General features: G+C 34.3%; 2 protein-coding genes across 5 annotated transcripts; one reads left to right on the top strand and one right to left on the bottom strand.

Moving 5' to 3' along the window:
- The first annotated feature begins 11,905 nt into the window (after positions 1–11,905).
- On the top strand, positions 11,906–21,098 carry LOC140816488 (uncharacterized). 4 transcript variants are annotated; one of them, XM_073175807.1, is made up of 15 exons: positions 11,906–12,063; positions 12,952–13,639; positions 13,810–14,122; positions 14,437–14,583; positions 14,691–14,779; positions 14,903–14,998; positions 16,453–16,579; positions 17,217–17,281; positions 17,365–17,539; positions 17,987–18,181; positions 18,262–18,309; positions 19,058–19,204; positions 19,344–19,426; positions 20,120–20,235; positions 20,727–21,097. In XM_073175807.1, the coding sequence occupies exons 2-15, from the start codon at positions 13,041–13,043 to the stop codon at positions 20,807–20,809; spliced, it is 2,283 nt and encodes a 760-aa protein (XP_073031908.1). In that variant the 5' UTR covers positions 11,906–12,063; positions 12,952–13,040; the 3' UTR covers positions 20,810–21,097. The 4 variants fall into 4 exon arrangements, with proteins under 4 accessions (XP_073031908.1, XP_073031906.1, XP_073031909.1 ...); XM_073175805.1 differs by having other exon boundaries at positions 11,912–12,116; XM_073175808.1 differs by having other exon boundaries at positions 11,914–12,063; positions 13,052–13,639; positions 20,727–21,098.
- A 1,016-nt stretch (positions 21,099–22,114) lies between these two features.
- On the bottom strand, positions 22,115–24,013 carry LOC140816544 (acyltransferase GLAUCE-like). The gene is made up of 2 exons (XM_073175880.1): positions 23,523–24,013; positions 22,115–23,140 (listed from the first exon to the last, which is right to left on the bottom strand). Exons 1-2 carry the CDS (start codon positions 23,970–23,972, stop codon positions 22,259–22,261), a joined length of 1,332 nt encoding a protein of 443 aa, XP_073031981.1. The 5' UTR covers positions 23,973–24,013; the 3' UTR covers positions 22,115–22,258.
- Between the last annotated feature and the right edge of the window lie 119 nt (positions 24,014–24,132).

Here is a 24,132-nt window from a genome sequence, read left to right as displayed (position 1 = left end):
TTTAAGATGAGTTGTAATTTCTTTCAACCTACAAAATCTTTCCATGATCGTTTCAATAATAAATATAAGACGACGTGGATTTTAAATAACGTCTATATTAAATAAATTTTCGGATGAATATAATAGTTTCTAAATCCGCACTAGAAAAACTCAATACGATAGATTTATTCGAGATATCAAAAAGATCGAACTCATGATAATTGGTCAAGTATTTTACCTGCTCCATTTACTTAAACAAAATTGACCCTAAGACCATTCATTTACTACAAATAATTCACTCTTCATACAGACGATCACACATGCATTTATTTAAATGCCCATACATGTATTATACCATGTAATTTCAATCAATCCAAATTTATATGTATGAATCAACGATTTAATCACCAAAGATCTAAACGTTGATTGTTAAAATATGGTTTATCCTGTTAATTAAAATATTAATTAGTTGCAATCAGAATAATAAAATAAAGTATTATAATATTGACTACGTAAAAGAAAAATAATGTTTTACAAAAAATAAAAAGAAAAATAATATGATGTACTACTGTTGATGCAGTCCAACAGTAACATGCCTAGATGGTGTAAGGGCCCATTCCTTAAAATCTTGAAGGCATGCACAGTGAGTTTTGTTTTGTAATTTTGCTATTGTACAATTTACAATTAATAGAAGAGAGAGAATGTGACAGACAAGTAAACATTTGCCATCAACTATGTTTCAAAATTTATGGTTTTTTTGTTAAATTTATTTATTTATAAAAAAATAAAGATTTTCACACATGTATTGATACTATTTTCAAAAAGTTTATCATTTGTACGGTACGATTTAATTTGTAATGTGAATCTTCTATATTTAGTATCCATTTTTATTGCCTTCTTTACTGATGTATTATATATATGAACTCGATCAGTATTTAGCCATTAAAATTGTGGTACGTATTTGATAGGCGCGATATATTTATAAATGACTGTGATCATTTATATATAAATATATATATATATATATATATATTATATATATATATATATATATATATATATATATATATATTTATATATATCTATATATCAATATTTTGATAACAGTTAATCATATCTTTGCATAAAAAGTACTATTTTTTATGAGTAAAATAAGATCGGAGATCTATCATACACAGTTGATTTATGAGACGATCTCGTGACATATTTTGTGTAAATAGTAATAGTGATATCATCATGTTGGTTATATATTGATAAAAAAAGATTTGATTTAAAAAAAAAAAAAACAATCTTAATTTGTTTAATGAAAGTAAAGAGACAAAAATTTGTATGAGACGGTCTTACGGGTATGTTTGATTCGTCTCACATATAAAGATTCGTGAGAGTGTCTCACAAGATACCGACTCAAGTCAAGAAAAACAAACGATAGAATCATCCAAGTTAAAAAAAATTCAAGTTAGTGATATCATCATGTTGGATACATATTTGCTCATGTCCCTCTAATTTTTTTTTAAAAAAAATTTGCCCTAACCTCCATTTTTTTGGCTCTGTAGCATACAAAAAATCATAAAAATTTGAAAAAAAGGTGAAAATAGAGACAATAACAATATAGATTTTTTGTAGATAAGATTGTTACTAGTAGTACTATACACGATAATATTGAAGACAATCCATCGTTTTTTATAATTATAATTCAAAATAAAACTCTCTGTTGGTTTTTATAGTCCTATTACGAAAGTCCATAAAAGATATATGATCTATGATTTGAATTCGATGGTTTTCAATTTAAATCTACAGTCTGGGATATTATTTTAGGAAAAATTTAGAAAGAAAACATGTAATTATTTTTTGAATGAATTTAAGAACGATAGAACGAAATGTTTTCCTGTAAACTTTGGTTTTTCGATAATTTTTTGAATGTGTAAAATAACAAATAAATTTATATTACTCTGGATTAAGAGAGAAGGATTAGTGATATTAATAAAAGATAATTTTCAAATCAATCATTAATATTTAATCCATCAATTATGTATTTTTAGGAGTGCAATAAATAGTTGGAGGAAAAAAAAAACATTCTTTAAAACCGCATTAATCTGCGGTCTTCGTTTACAGAATATTAATGTGAATTATTTACTTTGCAATTAAGTCTCTTTAATTATTGATGTCCATTGACCGAATTCGTGTCTCTTACATCGAGGTGACATAGACGTACCATTCTCGTTAATTAGAAGGATTAAACTTTTCAAATACTACTTGAAAATTAGCTATAAAGTGACGGCGGGTAAGAGTATATGGATAGGAAGAGTATTTAAACGGAGGATTTAATTAATTGATTCACACATTCGACAAACAACAATTTTTCAACGTCATCAAAATCTTTATTATCTAGGTGATAGAGATTAATTTGATTAATATACGAGTAAATCGCTTGTGAGACAGTCTCACGAGTTTTGATTTGTGAGACGGATCAATTCTACCGATATTCACAATAAGAAATAATAATTTTTCATCGATGAACCAAATAAGATATTCGACTAACGAAATTGATCCGTGAGACCGTCTCACAAGTTTAAAAAAATGTGATAGGGAGTAATAACTATCTATGTGACTATCCTACCTTGAAGTTTTGCATTGCTATAAGATTTAAATTTGAGTTACATCTATATTAAATATTAATCATTTAATTAGTAACATAGTTAAACTTGTTTTTGATTAACATGAATTACAAAAATATTAATTATTACAAAATAATTAAATTTATATAATTTAAAAGATTTGAATTTTAAATTTTTTGCAAAAGTTTGTTAATTTGATCATTTTTTTCCCACCTATGATTATATATATTACTATATTGTATAAAATTTAAATGAATTGGATAGACAATGATGACGTAGATGTGTAATGATGCCCTCAAGAACCCTACTTTAAATGCATTCTGCAGTGGACTGACTAACTGGGATAGTCTCGTCTCAGTCACACACATACACACAAGTCGCGCCTACAATTTTATACTTCATTTGAAGAACTACTAATTAATTAATTAATTAATTAATTCTCTAAAAACCCTGCAAACAAATATATATATATATATATATATATATATATATATTATATGATCTGAATCTATACAACTTGTGATTTATTTATAATAATATAAATAAGCAATAGTCACTTAAACATTATAATCAGAAATTGACAAAACGGAAGAGCCAATGAATGCGAACACAACCACACGCACAAAAATGAGGCCTTACGAATAATTATTACATGCATATTATGCAGGAGAGTGAGGGGTCTACACTCCACGGACCCTGCTTAATTGATTACTATACGATACAAAACTGCGGTGTTATTATTTTAGGTCAGCGTATGTTGCTGGGGTTACATATTTTTAATTATATACATTTAGTTCCACTCTTGAATTGAATACACGTATATTTTCCGTCCACGGGTGTGATATTTTATCATATTTAAATATTAGTTTTTGAGAATTTTGATCAATTTCTATGCAAGTGCTCTGATGATATCTGGAGATATCCGGGGTTATATAAGAGGTATCTGGATCATTTTTATTTATTTTTTTTTTTTAATGAATTACTCCATTAAAATTGGTAAAAAAGTTGCAATACAGATACGCTGGGCATCCCCAGGAGAAAACCATAATCAAACAGAATCAAACAAGACAGTCTTAATACATCATACTACGACTCATATAAAACATGAGTAGCTTCCGGCACACAACGATATGTATGTAATTTGATCTTGAAGAGAATATCATTTGCGCTCATCTTTTCATCTTCGAACATGAGACGATTTCTTTGATTCCAGATATGATAAACGGTGGCCGATAGTGCAGTTATCCTCATCTTGTTGAGTACCGATCTGCCTCTATACACTGTTCTGAACGCTCGTAAAATGCTCGCCGGAGATTTCATTAACTTCTTCATGTCCAACCACTCACGAACAGCATCCCAAATACCCGAAGTTACAGGGCATTCAAAGAATAGGTGTTTTACAGATTCAATATCATTGAGGCATAACACGCACCTTTGATCCAAGACATGCCCCAATCTATCTCTTGTCAACAGCTTGCCATGTGCGAGCAACCACAAACTGAAGCGGTGTTTCGGTAGTATGCAGTTCTTTGTGATGAGAGGCTTCCACGGCCAAACACCCTTTGCATCAACAAAAAACTCATATGCTTTAGATAACCCATGTGGTGAATTAAACCAGCTGTTTAGCCGATGTACTGCAGCCTCAACCGAGCCTTCTACCCGTATTAAATCATCTCTAATTCGCAAAATGTTCTTGATTAAAGGAGATACATCCTTATGCCATTGCCAATTCCATACTCCCCCAAAACAACTGTAAACGTGGTTCACCCATTTAATCCATAGACTATCTTTCTTCATGTGAATATTCCATAAAGTTTTAGTAAGCAAAGCACAATTCCACGCCCTTAAGTTCTTTAACCCGAGGCCCCCATCTGCTATCGGTTTGCATAGCATGGACCAAGCAATTGGAGGGCGCTTAGATGGCCAAACAAATTTACGACAGATAGAATTCACCATATCTAGCACACAGTACGGCACAGGCAGTATTGACAACCAAAAACATTCAACACCTTGAATCACAGATCTAATCAATTCAATCTTCCCCGCATAAGATAAGGAGTGTCTAGGCCATGCCCTAACCTTATTCGAAATCCTGTCAACAAGAACATTATAATCACTCGCTTGGAGCTTGGATGCCGCAAGTGGCACACCCAAATAACGGAATGGTAGCGTGCCAATGGCGAACCCCGTATCTTGAATAATCTCCTGACAGCACATATCATCAATGCTAGCAAAGTAAATGTTAGATTTCAATGCATTCATACGCAAACCTGCCATGTCACCAAATCTGTTAAGGCAATCCATAAGCATCAATACGCTACACTTGTCCCCTTTGGAGAATAGGAGTAAGTCATCAGCATAAGCTAAGTGTGTGATCCGCAGATTAAGACATTTCGGGTGGAAGCCGAATTGCTGTGACCTAGAAATTCTTTTGAGCATGCGAGATAACACCTCAAGACAAAGCGTAAATAAAAGTGGAGAAAGAGGGTCACCTTGACGTAGCCCTCTCTTTCCATGGAAGTGGCCATGGTACTGCCCATTAATCACGACAGAGTAAGAAGTTGTTGTGACACATTCCATAATCCAATCAACAAACTTTGTTGGGAAGTTGAAAGATACAAGAGCCGATTTGAGGAATCCCCAATCAACGGTATCATATGCTTTTTCTAGATCTATCTTCATAGTGCATCGTGGTGTACCACGTTTCCGCGCATACTTTCTGAACAATTCTTGAGCCAAATGAATGTTGTCAACAATAGATCGCCCTTTCAAGAATGCCGCTTGCGCCCCATCAATTAACTCTCCCATGATACCCCGCAATCTGTTCACAATAATTTTCGATATAATCTTGTAAAATACCGTGCAACAGGATATAGGTCTATAGTCTTTGATCGAATCCGCCGTATCTTTCTTGGGAACAAGTGCAATTAAAGAATGATTCCACTGCTTAAGGATGTTCGCACGATTGAAGAATTCTAGGACCGCTGATGTGACATCGTTCTTGATAATATTCCAAGAACTCTTAAAGAATTTAGCCCCAAATCCATCTGACCCAGGAGCTTTATCATCATCAATATCATGCAAAGCCAACTCTATCTCATCTGTTGTAACTGGTGATACAAGCTCAAACCATTGAGTATCAAGGACACATTTACCTTCATTGAAAATATCCTCATCAAGCGAAGTAGTGGCCACTTTGGTGCCTAGTAAGTCTTCATAATAATGAACAAAACACCGAGCAACATCATCAGAATCTTCGCAAGTACTGCCATCCAACCTCTTGATAGACCCGATTGCATTTCTTTTGTTGTTTCTCTTAATCAAATCATGGAAAAACTTTGTACACCGATCACCTTGTTTCAAATAATTGATCTTGGCTTTTTGTGCAATGAACAAACGTTCAGCTTCTAGCATAATTTCAGTGCGCTTTTTGACATTTCCATAATCTGGTGGCATGATTCCACTATGCAGCATATCCAATTGCAACTTCTCCAAATTATTCTTTAGCGCAGTTGCTCTACCCGAAATGTTGCTAAATTTGTAACGGTTCAACTTTTGCAGTGGCTTTTTAAGGCCTGCGAACAATTGCTTCAGTCTGTATTGTGCCGTGCCGTGCCCCTGAAATCTCCAACCACTAGAAACAACATGTAAGAACTCATCAGAAAGTGTCCACATATTAAAAAACTTGAACGGTTTAACAGAATGTTTTTGTTTCTCAATCACTGTTACCACAGCAAGCGTGTGATCGGATACGCATCCCGGAGCAATGAAATTGACTATCCCTTCAAATTTCGCAGTAATCCAACGTTGATCAATAAGAACACGATCCAACTTACAACAAACCGATGGGCTAAACCAAGTGAAGAAGCAACCTGTTGATTTCATATCCAACAAGTCCAAAGAAGCCACACAATCAACAAAATCTTTAGTTTGATAGTTCTTAATTTTCAAACCACCTTTCTTCTCCGACTGTGATAATACATTATTGAAATCCCCCATTAGGATCCAAGGAATACGGCAGTTGTGCCCAACTGATTTCAAGTCCTCCCAAAGAGTCCTACGCTGCACAATCGTATTAAAACCATACACAAAAGAAACGCAAAATGTCTTATAAGTAAGCAAACATTCTGCAGTAACATGAATCGCTTGATCCGTAATACCATCAATAATCAATCTAACCGTATGTGGATTCCACAAGACGAAGATTCTACCTTTGCTATTAATTGCAAAATTGTGAACAAAATTCATACCTTTACCTCGAATGCGAAGAAAATCCATCAACTCTTTGGATTTTGAGTAGTCAGGAAGCCGAAAAGTTGAGTAAACCGACCATTGCTCAAGAGGAGTCGGGCTCTCAGCTGAGCCGGGCAATGAGAGCTCGGGTAATGTAATTAGTAGGCAGTGATCCACGTTACGATTATCCACCTAAGCACCCCGATGCAGGTGTCATTTCCGAGTTCACAGGTATGAGATGCCATGTCTCGATAATCATTAGCAGGTCTTTTAGCACATATAGGAGTGTTGTGACTAGACTGAAAGTGGCTTGAGTTGTCAGATTTGATAGTGTGAAAGAACAGAAAATGAGCGTCCATCTCGCTATGAGTAGCAACTCGACACTGAAAACAAAGCCTTCATTTATTTTTTCCCTATGAATAGCAGGTTTGCTTGATATTAATTCATTCAGATATTTTTGCAATAAATATATATATTCTCTATACATTCTCTTGATATCGAATATTTGATCGACTACGCCGGTGAATCTTCTAGCGCTCCATTAATCTTCACCACTCCCTCAATTGTGCAGATACTTCAAGCCCCGACACTTTCACTCGAGTTCCGACGTCATCACAGAAACCAACATAACCCTGTGTAATTGCCCCATCGAACTCGGATTCAATTCACCCGGTCATCATCGTGCTCATATGATATTGTATGATATTGGACACAATAATGTCAAATAGGAAAATGATACTAAATCTGAAATTAATAAAATAATTATCAAAATCACAAAAAAATCAAATATACATATGAGCAAGTATAAAATTATTATATTCTATATAATATATATATATAAATTATTATTCGAAAAAGAAGGAGCGAAATATAATTTGTTTAATAATTATAATTTGTATTTGTCTAGCTATCTAGTGGAGGGCATGAAGTGAGAGGGACGGGTTATAAAGGCGAGGGGGGAGAGAGGATATCTGGCCCGACAGAAGCACGCCTATCGAAGAAGCCAAATGCCAAAAGAAAAAAAGAAAATGGTAGCATTTATTTCGGGTTGTCCCTCTGAACTCTGATACTTCCCTTCTGTTCCTCACCCCTCTCTCTCTCTCTCTCTCTCTCTCTCTCCATCATATACATACATACATATATACATATTTTTAACAAATAATTATGGATGAGAGTTCACACATGGTAACATAAATTTTTTTGATAATTTTTTTCACATATTATAGTTATCATAAAAATATTATCGCATTAACACAATCGACATTAATATGTATTATGTACCCGACATATGGAACATTATTGAGATACTATATTTTTAATCAATACATACACTTAAAAAAAATGATAATAAGTCACGTGTAAATGTATATATATATATATAATTATAAAAAATAAAGACCATATTATTGTCAACTTGATGGTTACCCTAATGTTACATATCCAGTAAAATATATATTACTACTTATTGGTATATGGTACTTGCAAAAGCTAGCTACTAAAGTGACACCGTCCTTTGCATTTATTAGATAGCGCCAACACCATGACACTGCCCCAAACCTAATCAAAAACTATGCATATTATATTTATGATGTACTCTAAATAAACATGATAATCATCTGTCACATTATATAAATTAATTTTTTTTTTTCCTTTTAAATAATACCATACGTGTGCTTATTCAGAATAATATAATTAACTTATATTTTACGAGAAATATATAAGATTTTTGGTCTACTAACTTTATCATCCTGGGTTCGGTCCACTATATATACAAAATTTGATTTTTATATGATAACTTCGATTTGTTTGACTTTTGGTACAATCTTGCCATTTGTTATCGAAAAATATTGATATGAAATTAAGGATTGTCGATGTACGCGAAACTATGTTACTATTTGCCTGAAATAGCGAGAAATTTAAATGGAATATTGCACCAAGTGTATATTAATCCATCGATCTACTTAAAATAATAAGGTATATAATTAAGTTTGAGTTGAACTTTCTTATGTTGTAATGATAAATAAATAAATGTTTCACATTCAAGATATTCAGATTGTTTGAATATTAAGAAAAAAACAAAAAATTGTGTGAGATAGTTTTACGAATCGTATTTTGTGAGATAGATATCTTATTTGGGTCATTCATGAAAAAATATTACTTTTTATGTTAAGAATATTATTTTTTATTGTGAATATCGGTAGGATTGATCAATCTCACAAATAAATATTCGTGAAAGTATTTCACAAAAGATCTATTGAGAAAAAGAAGATCAAGAGCATGAGTAACTAAAAGTCGTTGGTTGTTAAAAAGAGTAGGTACTGTGTAATATATTTGTATTTAATCAATAATAATGAATCTGATTTTGACTTGACTAATCCTAATAATATCTCATATTTCTAGAAATGTAAATAATGGTGCGGACAGATTGATTGTTCCTTTTCCATTGCTTCTTGAGCTTTGACAGCGCACATTAATTTTCCTACAAATTTGATTGAAAACACAGAGAGGGAAGGAAGTCGAGAAAACAACATATCGTGAGCGAAAACACATCTATTTTTGATTTATTTTCGGTTTATATATACAACACATAATGCACCTATTCAAGGTTTTTTTTTTTTAGTTTTAGTTTTGTCAAATCTTGTAATTAATTCGTGAAACATGAGTGGTTTTATAATTTGTTTTGAAATAGAGTAGTATAGACATGTGGGGAAGTCGGGGAAATATCCACAATCAAAACATTTATTTGGTTCACTCTCTATTCACAAAATTGTGGTACTATGTCATACAAAATGTGATACACTTAATGTGAAAATGTGGTACACTTCATGTGGAAATGTGGTACTAAAAAAATACACAGGCACTGAACACAAAAAAAATCGACGGCTGGGGACTGAAGGTCAATTTCCCGACATTTATATACATGTGAATGATCGGAATTTGATAGAGACCAAACGACAGATTTACAAATTGGTTATACTAAGAAAACATGCAGATTCTTTATATATGATACATCTTATAAATAGCATACAATTTTAATTTCTACATCAGTTGGCAATTTTGTTATTACAGAAAAAGAAGAAGAAGAAGCAAAAACTCTCCTACTCCATTTTATAGCTAATTATTATTTTTATCTTTTTTTGCTCGAAACTACTTAATTTATCGAATATAATTTTTTTGACATTGTTTCTTTTTCTACGTTACACATGTGATTGAAATTAAAATTAATATTACCAAAAATGAAGGGCAAAACAGAGGAAAGAACCCCCAATATTTCAAAATCAGAGGAAAAATATTTGTCGTTTTCATTTATTTTTGTTTAAGTATATTTTAATGTGTGCAATAAAAATTTTATTGTTAACACATAGGAGATCATCGATGTCAAATAAACGATATTTTGTGATTCAAACAAAAAATTACAAAAAACAAATTTTGTCAATCTACATTACTAAAACTCAAAACATATCAACCATTTTAATCGACAATTATTTTTATCTTACACATACTGTATATTTGCATATACATTAAACTATGAAAACCCGAATAAAATAGTCACATAAAAACATTCACGTTCTTTTTTATTTTACAGTAACCAATATTTTCAACTATTTTTATAGGAATATTATTCAAAAAACGAAAAAAAAAATAATAGCATTTATCCATATTTTTCATTATATTTTAATATATTAATTGCCATTCTCTCTCTCTCTCTCTCTCCTTAATGACTACTTTTACAATATGCTTTTTGTCCCCCTCTCTTTGAAAGCATTTCACCAACTTTCCTGTGTAGGAATTGGATATAATCACTATTCGTGTGTTGTAGTAACATTCACATACACAAATTATCTCGTCGTCTGTCTTTGGGTACGATGCAAAAGCCAAATTGCTTTCTGTATATTCGAATTTTCAAAGTCTCCCTTTTCCTGTATTTTTGGAGGTCAAATTTACTGCTCAAACTATTTCATTTCACCAATTCATATGCACACACATATTGCCCCAACACACATACATAACATAAGTGATTTTGGATCAAGTTCGTCATCCAAAATCTCTCGATTTTAAAAAAATTTTGTGTACATTTTTTTATTGATCTAAGTTCCATTATCTAAAATATAATAGGCAGCCCCCGCGAATTATTATTTTTCTCTTCTCTCAATACTAAAAGGTTAGAATTATATATATCGGTACCATTGGATTTTAAAATTTTGGTGCAAAACTATGTGCATCAATGTGTGGAACCGTGATATCTTCGTGTAAAATCTAATGGTCCAAACTCACTTCAGGTAATTACTTGGAAAATGAATCAAGGTTAAATTTGACAAAAATCGAGTTTGAAGTGTATCTAATTAATGTGGCCTAAATTTTGTACAAGGCCTGGTTACAACTATGGAGTCTTGATTGGGGCCTGAGTGGCCCATATAATGGGTTTAAAGGCCTGGCCCTGTAATTATAAACCGGTCCATTGGGCGGTCTGATTCATTTTCATGCACTTATTTCAATTTTTTATTTATTTGTTATTATTTTGGTGGATTAACATTTTTTTTTGTTATTTAAGCCTACCAACTTTGAACCAAGTAAACTAGGACTATAGGAGTGAATAATTTGATCAGGTTTTGAATTGCTACGAAAACTATGTTTCTGATTTTCTCTGAATTTGGAATTTAATAAAGTATAAGTTTCATGTGAGACCGTCTCACGGATCATAATCGGTGAGACGGGTCAACCTTACCCATATTCAAAATAAAAAGCAATACTCTTAGCATAAAAAGTAGTACTTTTTCATGGGCACACAAGTTTTTGTCTTTAATAAAAATTCGATCGGATGATGGATTAGAATCGATTTTTCGCAGTTCTTTGAAAATGTTCTATGTGATTAATTTTTTTAATTTATTACCAATATAATTATCAAATTTATTGTAATTTGAATATTTATTTATTTATTTTTCCTCTACAATATTGATATTTGAGATATGATAATCGTATACTAAAGAATATGTGTTATTTGTATTACGTCATAAATATATATATAAAATAAAACGGAGTTGTACGTTTGACTAATTTACCGACAGAAAAGTCAGCAAAAGGCCAAATACATCCAAGCGTACAACCACGGCAGCGGGCGCTTTTACAAAATATGTCTCCCCTCTTCCATATTCAACTGCCAGATTTCAATAATGTACTGAATTTTCTTTGACAAAAACTATAGGAAGCTACAGGAAACGAAGGAAAATCACATGGAGTGAGTTTTTTTCTCCATTACGCCTCGTTCATTGATCGTCTTCATATTTTCAGGTCATTATATTCATATTTATTTTCCTAATTTGGCAGTTTTTTTAAAGAAATTTATGATCGTATAATTTCTTATGCAAGCCTATTTGGAGGAGGTTTTTATGAAAATAATTATTGATAGAAACAGGAAGAAGTCGCCGTTCAGTGTCTCCGTGTATTAGATTCCGACTATGAAAGTTATTTATTTGCTGCCATATTATGCGTGGCAGCTTTAAGTTTGAATTTATTTTATTTATTAGTGCATGATTGCAATGCTTGAGTTTAATCGTAGAAATTTGATGGCAGACGTAATGGAAAAAACACTCTAGTCTAGCTGAATATTGTATTTTAACTACTGCTTTTAGCACTCTTAAGAGTGCCTCATTTTGGTTAAAAGTTTGTAAAGTTTATTCGGATCAATGGTTTGTTATTTTTTATTTGACAACCTATTGATTGCAGTTAAGATCACCTATGCCATCGTAAAATGTGGACGGGTGTGATATGTCAACCAAGTCATGGTGAAAAACTCTTCAGCACTTCATCGACTTATTAATGGACTGGATAAATTTAAAAGAATATTTTCCTATTTATATGTGGCAAAATTGTAGTTTTGCTTGGATGTGTATGAGAAATTCATAGTTTGATCTATATTTTCCTTAAATTTTGAGCTTAATTGGAAGGATTATAAAGTGTGCACAAATTTGTGTTGATGACTAGTTTTGAGAAGGCAAGAAGTAATGGAGTGGAGTTCCAAAACGGTTACCCGCTTACCCACAACTTACAATAGCTGCAGCTTCTTGTTATTTTGAAGTTAATAAATACTTATTTTGCTCTTATTAATTCTAGCTCTACTATGCAGCTTGACGTGCATTGCCAAAGATTTAAATGTGTTTGTACATCAGAGAGTTCTATCTCAATTGTATTTAAACGTTACAAGGGTTCTTCATTATGTCTTCTAGAACACTGTGGCGAAGAAAAAATATTCTCATTGATACACTTCGGCGACCTCCATTTTGGGTTAAAAGATTGTTGAGTTCTGAGTATGGAAACACGTCGGGGATTTGTCATTCACAACATTGGAGCTGGGCTGGGGGTTATTCATCATCTAGTGCAAATCTAGGAGACAAAAAAGATTCCAATTCTCCAACCAAAGATGGAATACCATGTTTGTTAGTGAGAAAATGTGTCGAGCACAACTTATTTGGTGTCCCATCTTTGCACTGCGAGTTTGGAATGCAAAGAAAATTTCCCCCCTTTGGATATGGGTGGATAAAAGAGTATGCACACCCTTTTTCCTCTGCTGTGGCCGGTCAGCCTGAAACAGGTAGTGGCAACGATAAAAATGAAGAACCAGCTGTCAAGCAGAAAAAGGAGCCTTCACCAGAAGAATGTGATCAGGCGGTTGAAGGCTTGAGCTCAGTTAAAGCCAAAGCAAAAGCCAAGCAGCTGCAAGAATCTAAGAAAGGTGATAAGTCTATTCTAAAGAAGACGTGGACTATGCTTATCGGAATTGGTCCAGCTTTAAGGGTTGTTGCCTCTATGAGCAGGTAAAACCTTTGTGTTCTCCGTTCCTCTTGTCCCAAAACTAAATTATCATGTTTTCTCATCCGCCCATATTGTTGGAATGGTTGAACTGAAAAGGCTCATGTCTTTTTTTGTTTCTGGAGTCCTCAAAGATATTATCTGAATTATGTTGATTTTTATCCTCTATTGATAGGGCTGATTGGGCAAAAAAATTGCATCACTGGAAGGATGAGATTAAATCGACATTGCAACACTATTGGTTGGGTACAAAGCTACTTTGGGTTGATGTGAGGATATGCTCAAGACTATTGTTAAAACTTGCTGGTGGGAAAACTCTTTCCAGGAGAGAGAGGCAACAACTCACACGAACAACAGCCGACATTTTCCGGCTGGTTCCTTTTGCAGTCTTTGTTATAGTACCATTCATGGAATTTTTACTTCCTGTCTTCCTTAAATTGTTCCCCAACATGCTGCCGTCGACCTTCCAGGACAAGATGAAAGAACAGGTAGATTTATGTAGATGTGAGATATCTTCAGCATTTGTCCACATCCATTTCTGTGTCTGAGATATTTAATTTAGTTCCTTCTTTGTGGCCTTTGTGTTTCAACCTCATCTCCCCGGCCCTTACTTTTTACGTCAGGAAGTTCTGTGTATCTGTTCACCTTTTACATTGTCTTATCGTGTAAGGAAAATCCAAAATACCTAGCTCAAATTTTTATCAAGACACAATCAAATATGGATGTCTTCTGGTTTAATATTATGTCTCTTGTTGTATTTCCCTCGAATTCAATTAATCTTGGATAAAATGCTTTAAAATAGGAAGCCCTAAAGAAGAGGCTGAATGCTAGGATAGAATATGCGAAGTTTCTTCAAGACACTGTAAAAGAAATGGCAAATGAAGTTCAAAACTCAAGAAGCGGAGAAATAAAGAAAACTGCCGAAGATCTTGATGAATTTATGAACAAGGCAAGAAACTTAATAAGTCAAAGCAGTTATTTGAGAAGTTTTCTTTTGGTTAACTTCTCACCTATGCTTTCCCACTTTTTGATGTTGCTTTCTTAATTCTTGACCAGGTCAGGAGGGGGGCTGGGGTCTCCAATGAAGAAATTTTAGGCTTTGCCAAATTGTTTAATGATGAACTTACTCTGGATAACATCAGCAGGTAATTGTTTGATGCTCTTCCATTTTTTTGGATTCTATCTTCTTTATATAGTCAGCGGCCCAGCAATGTGGCTGTCACTGATGTTGCGTTGATCTGAAATTTCAATCTATTTCTTTGATTCAGACCCAGGTTGATGACCATGTGCAAGTATATGGGCATTGGTATATATGGTGGTACTGATGCATATCTTCGCTATATGCTTCGAAAGAGACTTCAAAAGTAAGCTACTTTATTTACACACAAATGTTTGTTTCTCATGATTTGATAATGGTGGTTCGTGTTTTGGTCTTCTTTAGACATGCACGGTCTTAGTGTGACTCGAACCCAAGGAGCCAACTGCATACCACTAGTGAGTTGGTTGTCCCCTTGGGTTTGTACTGGATAATATTTGATCAGTTTTGTTTCTCTATAAATATTATTTGACTAGTGAATTCTACTCCCATGGACATATAGAATCAAGTACGAAAAAGGTTCTTAGGTTTGGAAGGTGTTTTTTTAAGAGGGTTTGATAGGAATTTGGATAGTATGGGAATGGTTGAGAGGATTTTTTGCCGCCACGATGTTTCACACATTCTGAATTTTTTTGTGGACCTTATTATTATTCTTTTGATGAGGTATTTGATATGTTTCCCCTCAAGTAGAAGGAATAAATGTTATCGAGCTCCGAGTAATTGTTTTTTCAAGCGAAGGAAATGGGTAGGGAGCAATTACTGGATATTTAAACAAAATCAAGTTATGAAGTGGCAATGAGAAAAGGGATTAGGTAGAGCACAACGGTTAGAGTGAAGCACATGAATGAATTCCAGAGGCTGGGTAGTCTGGTGAATTGTGATGGAGAAAGGCGTGGTGGAAAAAGATGACCTTTAATCACAGAAGAAAGTGCTGGCTAAAATTGAGATGAAGTTTAAAGTTTTTGATCACTTGATTTATAATTATTGCCACGGGCGGAGCCATGTGTTGCTCCACCGCTCGGGTGGCTCAGTTTTTCCTTATTTTTTATACATAAAATTTTGTCCAATTTTCTTGTAGCTCGGGTACTCCATTTGTCAATACCTAGGTCAACCCTAGCTTAGAAAATTATAGCCCGGGTAAAAATGAAAGCCCGGTTCCGCCGCTGATTATTGGCCTTAGGCTCCAAAGCATTTTCTTTATCTGTACATAGGTATGCAGTTCAATTTGGAATAATGTTCAAAGGTCAATGTTTAAAAAGAGAGTGTAATTGTATAATTAAAGTCTCAAGATATATTTATATACAACCCTGCAAATAATAATTTATTTCACACACAAAAAATATCTTTGTGTTTGTATATTATTACCGTTCCATGTATGCTTTGTTCCTCAGTTCAGTGTCCATTTCAACTTCTGGTTATGCCTAGACAAGATGTTTGTAAGTGCAAGAAGTAAAGTGAAATCTCATTTCGACATGCTGAAACATCATAATTTGTTTCATGCTTTCTCATAGTTTTTATTCTAGTCTTGACGTTTTCATGCTTTCCCATAGTTTTTGCTAGATTGATTGGTCGTGTGTGAAGAAATGTAGTTTATTATTGGACACAGAGATTCATGTTGTTTGGACAAGGAATGGAGAACCTGCATCTTGTAAATATTGAAGCACTCAGCCAAATGCGTTTCATGCCAAAGCAATCTGTTTTTCTTGTGCCTTTTTTTTCAAGGATCAAGATTGATGACACATTGATTCAATCCGAGGGGATTGAGTCTCTTACTGAGGAGGAGCTTCGTCAAGCATGTCGAGATCGTGGCTTACTTGGATTACTTTCAGTTGATGAAATGCGTCAACAGGTTTCTTCAATATTGCAAAGCCTTTTTCAAGTTCCAGAGAAAAGTTTCCATTTTGATAAACTGATTATTTTATTGAACCAGAAATAACCTAGTTGATTTTGTAACAGGCAGAAGTGTGCCTAAATACACTCATATTACGATGAACAACTATTTCTTTTATACGAGTATCAGACTGTGTTGGTGTAAAAACGAGGATAGGGAAGTTGATAAATCTTTGATATAAGTGACAGAGCCTGAAAGTTCCTGTCATGTCAAATAATGCACTTTCTATATGGAAAATGTGATATTGTATGTGTGTATGTGTGTGTGCGTGTGAGTGAGCGAGAAGAGGACCTATTTTAAGAAGTTTAGTTTGAGTATTTTTTGCTGTGATTGTTGTAAGTCTGTGCTTGACAGATTGAGGGTGGTTGTTAGTTTCCTTCTATAAATTTATGTTTAGCTCTATGCTCTCATTTCATACAGTTATTGTGGTAACATAGTTCGCTGCAATTTCTCAGCCCATCATTGACTTTTGTATTATAGCAGTGCTTTTCCTTTGTGAATCTGCATATAGGATCTTCCAGTATACTATTATTTTCTGGAGTTAATAAAAGGTTCACTGGTATCTCCCGTTGATGGATATTTATGTTTATTGCAGTTGCGAGATTGGCTGGACTTATCTCTCAACTATTCTGTACCATCATCTTTATTAATTCTTTCCAGGTAACTAAAACTTCCACAAGCTACGTGGGTGAATGTCAAACGGTAATGATTTTTAATATTTTATTTTTGGTATCTTGTTCCAGAGCATTCAGCGTCTCTGGTAAATTAAAGCCAGAAGAAGCTGTTCAAGCTACACTCTCATCTCTGCCTGATGAAGTTGTGGACACGGTTGGTGTCACATCTTTGCCTTCAGAGGATTCAGTCTCTGAAAGGAGGAGAAAGTTAGAGTTCCTAGAAATGCAAGAAGAATTAATTAAGGTATGTTTAGGCTCTTAATTGTTTAATTCTAACGAGCTGATTGCAAAAATGGGCAGTGAAAGATAATTACAACAAAATCTTCTTCGATCATTTATGATGCTTTTCTCTTCAAATATTCCCTCTCTTTTTTTTTTCTGTTTCCATTGAAAAAATTGACAAAGCTGGAAAGGATTTCTGGAATGTATCAACTACTTTAGATCTGCATCATGCTGTCTTAATCTGGTCCACACGCCTAGTAGTTTTATCATGCTGTCATGATTTAAGATCATATGTGCTCATTGTGTTCTAGGTGCCAATAATGTACCGTATTCAACCAAATGTCATAGAATTTGTTATTTCAATCTTTTGTTCTCTCTTTTGTGTGAGTGTGAATGTGACCTCGATAAAGTTCAATCGTGAAGTTTTTCTTTTCATTTTTCTCAGTAACCCTAGAGTTTATTGTTACAGGAGGAGGAAGAGAAAGAGGAGGAGGAGCAAGCTAGGTTGAAGGAATCTGTGATAGGCCAGAAGGATGTAGCCTTGGAAGAGATGATGACCGCAACTGCAAAAGAAACAGAAGATCATGAAAAAACTAAAACTTCGGATAAACAAGAGCAACTTTGCGAGCTTAGCCGTGCATTGGCTGTTCTAGCATCAGCATCGGTGTGACTTCGTTCTTGATTGTTATCTGTTGCTAATCAGCACCTGTCATAAAGTTTTTATTTTCTTTGCTGCCTTTTCAGTCTGTAAGCAGGGAGCGTGAGGAGTTCTTGCGACTTGTCAACAAAGAGGTAATTATTCCATTGGTTTTTACCATTACGCTTGGGAACAAAAGCATTGAAGATTGCTATTGTGTTTTGTGCCTGGTAATTGGTTTATGTTAAAGCAAAAATTGCACCGTAATTCAACACTGTCAAGTCTTTATTTTTCTTCTCCAATTTGATCTTTATCTTGATTCTCATTTCTTCTAATCTTTTCACGATCACATCTTTTTGTGCCATAAGCTTCCTGGGTCTTCTCGTTCTTTCTATTCAACGCTGTCAGTTGGACTTTTTCTTTGTTCTGTCCATTGGAAATGCCTACTTGCATGTGGGTTGTAGGTAAAGGGATTGAAAGTCATTCTATGAACATAGTAGTTACATTTATCAACTATAGTTTTTAGGACAGCGTGATTTCCGTTGATATAAGTATATATAATTAACAAAAAAGTGCTATGGTGCTTAACATTTGGATCTTGTGCAAAATAGTCTGGTGAAATGAGGAAAATTGGCTATTATATGCATATCTCGCCTGAATCTTGATCCTCATCTCTTCATGCATCTCATTTTTGTCCATGGTACACAGTAGTCCAAAAAACTGTTCTCACTTTAAAATGTTATGAATTGCATGAAGGCTGTGTCACTGTATTATTGACTAGTATAGATGTGATGATTTTGCTTTTTAATTTATGTAAAGCTATCGAGGTTTCTAATTAATAAATGTCAAGTTGGTATCTTAGTAGCTCTATTTTGTGATCTCACTTTGAAATTGAATTTGCAGATAGACTTGTACAATAGTGTGGTTCAGAACGAGGGTACTGATGGAGAAGAAGAAGCCAAAAAGGCTTATATAGCAGCCAGAGAGGAAAGTGATCTTGCTGCTGAGAAAGCTACTGGTGATAAAGTTTCTTCAGCGCTTATAAACAGGGCAAGGCTAATTTCTGGATATTCTGGATTTGCTATTTAACATGCTTTTTAATACGATAAAACGTAATTATTTGCATTTAATTGAGAGGAAGGCAACATATGCATAGATATGAAAAATTTACTGGGATTTTACCTACTAGGTTGATGTTATGCTTCACAAGCTTGAAAAGGAAATTGATGACGTGGATGCCAAAATTGGTGACCGGTGGAGGTTGCTCGACAGGTAATCAATAGTATTTGCTAATTTGTAAAGGTGTTTTTGAGGTTTAGTACAGCTCAATATCAAATATTATTTACAGTTTATCTATCATTTTAAACGACCATGATTTAGTTTCTTCAATTCTTTTCTTGTATGATTTTCGAATATTTCAATATATTTTTCACCTTTTTATTTTATTTTTCCTCTTCTTTTTTCGAATAAATTCAGCAATCTTTCTGCTGCATTTGGTTCATAGAAATGAAGCTGACTTTTTTTTCTTGACTTCATGTTTCATCTAGTGATCTGGAAGTCAGCGTGGTGGTTGTAGACACGGTTTATGACTTTACTTTTTTTTGTTGCTTAGTTTCCATCCCGTGTTTCTATTGAAATATCCATAACTTTCCTACTTTTGAGCAGTTTAGCAACTCTAACACTATAGTGGTTTTGAACTTCTTACTTCTGGAAAACCTAGTTTTTTCTTCAGTTTCGTTAAAAATGTATGAAAACTCATCTTGATTCTTCAGTTTACACAAAATTATCTCTTTATGCTTTAATAATTTTTACTCGTTTATTGAGTTTTTCAGAAATTAAACTAGATTTTTGTGGCTTTCAGAATTGTCTCCAAAAAATTTCTAAGATCTATAGATAGCAAACTCAATTCATAAAGAAAATCTTATCCAGCATCCTGTAACTATTTGCTTTGATATCCATTGGCAGGGATCATGATGGCAAAGTGACTCCTGAGGAGGTTGCATCAGCTGCTATGTACCTTAAAGACACCCTAGATAAGGAGGGTATTCAAGAATTTATCAGCAGTCTTTCCAAGGATAGAGGTTCGCACACACTTTGTTACTTATTTGGGTACAAACCTAAGGTTTTCATGTAACATAAATTTTAAAGTCGTGACAACAATGGTGGACGTGGACCCTGTCAATTCTACACTAAATGGAGATTTGACCCCCTCCTATTGATGTAAGAATTTGTGCTGTTTGTTCGGAAATGGACAAGTATTGTTGGTAGAGTTGTGTTGAGTTGAAGGCTTGAAGCTCTCGAGAAAGAACAATGATATCATATTGAATCACCCTACAGCTGACAAAAATTACAAGGGGGAATGACTTCTTGCATTGATAAAATACTATAAAAAATCTCAATTGGGCTGAGTCTATAGTTCTATTTGTGATGGATGTTTTACCGTCTGTATTGTTGTTTGTATCTGTTAATAGTTACCTTCCATCTTTTTTTTAGTGCTCAGCATGATTGCTAATGCTTACAATCCTGATATTTGGTTTCTAACTCACGTTTCCGCTTTTTCTACTTCTAACAGAGGGCAAAATTCTTGTGGAAGATATAGTTAAATTAGCCGATCAAACAGAAGATGCAGAAGCAGAAGAAGCAAAAAAAGCTTAGGCTTGAGTTTTATTAATAAATAAAATTTTCTGGTTCGTTCGGCTTCGGTGAATTTCATTTTTCCCCTTTTCTCGGTGGACAACTTGCACTGTTACATATGGATGAACTAAAATTCTCAGTTCAACTTTAGCATTGTTGAACTGAGAATCATGTAATTACTGCCGATATGTTGTTCTGTAGATCAATCTCTTGAAGCTGTCTGTGCTAATTCTGCCACTCATTTCTAGGTTGTGCTCGTAGGCATTGTTCCTCAATTTCCTGTCAACTACAATAAGATCACACATATATTGGAAAATTAATTGATTGTTATTTGATAAATATAAATAAAAAAATTATATTGAATTGTTCATTCCTGCTGATCATTAGTTCCATTAATTACGTGCTGAATCCGAGGCAAGCTGAAAATCTTTGGTGTCTGAGACCCCTTAAGGGGTACACGTTCATAACTTGGAAGGATTTTATGGTTGTGGGTGATACAATCAGTGAAAAGAAGCAATACAGTAGTTCCATCACTTTAGTTTATCTTTTCCCACGATTAGGTCACAAATTTGGAGTTTGACAAACTAATTCACAAATCATTGTCATTTTATCAAAAATATTTTTTCGTTTCTTGTTCATTTAGGAGGAAACTAAGGAGTTGGAAGGCAGATGAGAGACTAAAATAATATTTGGTGGCACAAAAGTGTCCAAATCAATAAAGAACTGAACAAACCCACTACTCAATTGGCTTGTAAACAAAAGGTCAAGAACACTGTGACAACATGCTAAAGGCAAACAAGCTACCCATTGACGATATCAGAAACCATGACTACCTCACAATCTCCACAAAAGAACTCCATAAATCACTAATCTAAAATTATAAAACTATTAAATACCATATTTTTTAAAAATAATAAAAAACAAATTTATTTATTATCTTTTATATTTTAGTATTTATGACTTATTCTTTCACTTACCCAAAAATAAATCCAACAATATTGCTCCCTTCTTTTACCTAATTATTATTTGGCAAAAACTTGTGTGAGACGGTCTCACGGGTTGTATTTGTGAGACGGATCTCTTATTTGGGTCACCCATGAAAAAGTATTAGTTTTTATGCTAAGAGTATTATTTTTTATTGTGAATATGGGTAGGGTTGACCCGTCTCACGGATTATGACCCGTGAGACGGTCTCACATGAGACTCACTCATATATATATATATATATATATATATATATATATATATATATATATATGCGTTTTTAGTTAATTACTTATATAATTTATTAAATAAAAAAAATTAAAACACAAAAGAATAAGAAGTCACATAAAACTTAACAAGCACTAAAAGGATCCGGTGGTGACATCTATTATATTATTTATGTGCATAATATATACTCTCAAACTTATATACAAGACAGAGATTTATGCATGGATACGTTCAAGTAATCACACGTAGCTTAAAATTTCATGCGGACAAATACTTGTAAAATAGTTGTTCGAATATTTCCAACTCCTTAGCCGGCAATGCAACCGAAACATTCACCCCGCCGCCACCAACGTCAGGGAACAGCAGGATAATATCCTTTCTATGGTACACCACCGGACAACTATACGTTGGCTTCCCCCACGGATACATCACTTCATCAAACCCTAATTTCCACCAAGAAGAAATCAACACCTCTCCATTTGGGAACCCTCTGTGAACCTCTCCCCAATCTATGACGGACCTCGCGTATTCGTCAGTCATTCTGGCAGCCCCATCCGAGATCATGTCGACCAGCTTTGAGAAAGGATAGTCTTCCAGGTCCATGCACTTTGCTGACGCGTAAGCGCTGAGTACCGCGTTTCCGCAGTAGGAATGTGGCAATGGAGGGTTCAGTTTAGATCGTATGTCCACGGCGTAGAGGATCGTGGAGACCCGATCCCAGTTGTTCTGGACAGGTTTTGACAGGAATTTGCATCGCCAGATGTGCGCGGTCACCACGTTGAAGCTGGTGATCTTCGTTGTTTTGTTGGTTTCGCAACCAGATTTTGCCTTCTGTTTCAGGTAACTGATGTCACTCGGGCTGAGATTAAAGATTCTGAAGTCTAGATCTTCATCAGCGCTAGCAAATACTGGTTGCTGTTCGCCGATGAGTTCGAGCATTTCTGGGTGGGGAAAAGTCACTTGCGGAGGAGATCTGGCGGCAAGGAGGCGGCGATTATTGCAAGGCTTGATGGCCAAGGGTGTATCATCAAATGCTTGTGAAGCGAGGTTTTTCAAGAAAATTATGAAGCTCAGCCCATCGAACAGAGCATGATTCGTAGAGATTCCCAGCGCGAAGCCGCCGCACTTGAACGATGTCACCTAGAAAATAATAATAATTTTGGCCTTAAGTTAGTATTTCAGTTCGAATTTTTATGCTTTCTTTCGTATAAATGTATATAACACCAGCTATATATATATATATATATATATATATATATATATATATATATATATTATTTTAATCTGCTAACCACTAATAGGTATATACCAAAATGAGTTGTATAATCTTGCATGCTCTCTCATTATTTGGGAGTGAATGATTAGAAAATGTGAGTGAGGTATATTAATTTAAAATATTAAAATATTTTAGAGTTTAAAATTTTAGATCTGGCGGAACCGGAAAATTCTAGAGTTTAAAATTCTAGTCCGGTCGGAACCAGAATTTCTGACTCCGCCCCTGCATGCATGTTAAGATTTATACCTGAAAAATGCAAAGTGGCTGATCTCGATCTTCATTGCTATCCCAACTTTGCAAAATTAGCTCTCTATATGCTGGATTGGGATAGACCAAATCCACCATCTCCTCCAACATATACTCGGTTGAAGCCTCGACGAACCCAACACCACATCCATTGCACTCGATTTCTAGCCGTCCTGTCTGCCGGTTCAAATTCAATTTTCCGGCCAAGAAATCATAAGGGTCCTTCATCAATTTTTGTATAGCATTTTTAAGCCTAGCGGCCACCACTTCCGGCGGGAAACCCGGTTTGGCAGGGAAGAAATGAACTGTTTGAACAGTGAAATTAAGTACTTTGTCTATGTTGGACAAAAATATTGATTCGTGCTCAGTTTCTTGGATTGGTAATAATAGGGTTGAATGGTGGATTTTGACATTAGGATCTTGGATGGAAGGTCGATGAAGAGTTCTCATATTCCTGATCAGATCAGCTTTTCCTTCGTTATTATATTTACGTACGTGACTTTAATAATTTGTTGGCATCTATCTATATATAGGTGATTAATTGTAGGAGCTCCACATGCATAAACTATGCCTAAGTAGTTTAATAATTCCATATGATAATTTAATTGAC

The sequence above is a fragment of the Primulina eburnea genome, chromosome 16 (assembly GCF_022965805.1).
Source record: "Primulina eburnea isolate SZY01 chromosome 16, ASM2296580v1, whole genome shotgun sequence".
In the NCBI taxonomy this organism is placed as follows: Eukaryota; Viridiplantae; Streptophyta; class Magnoliopsida; order Lamiales; family Gesneriaceae; genus Primulina; species Primulina eburnea.
The sequence above is the reverse complement of the archived record's forward strand: the minus strand, read 5'-3'. Positions and strand labels throughout refer to the sequence as shown.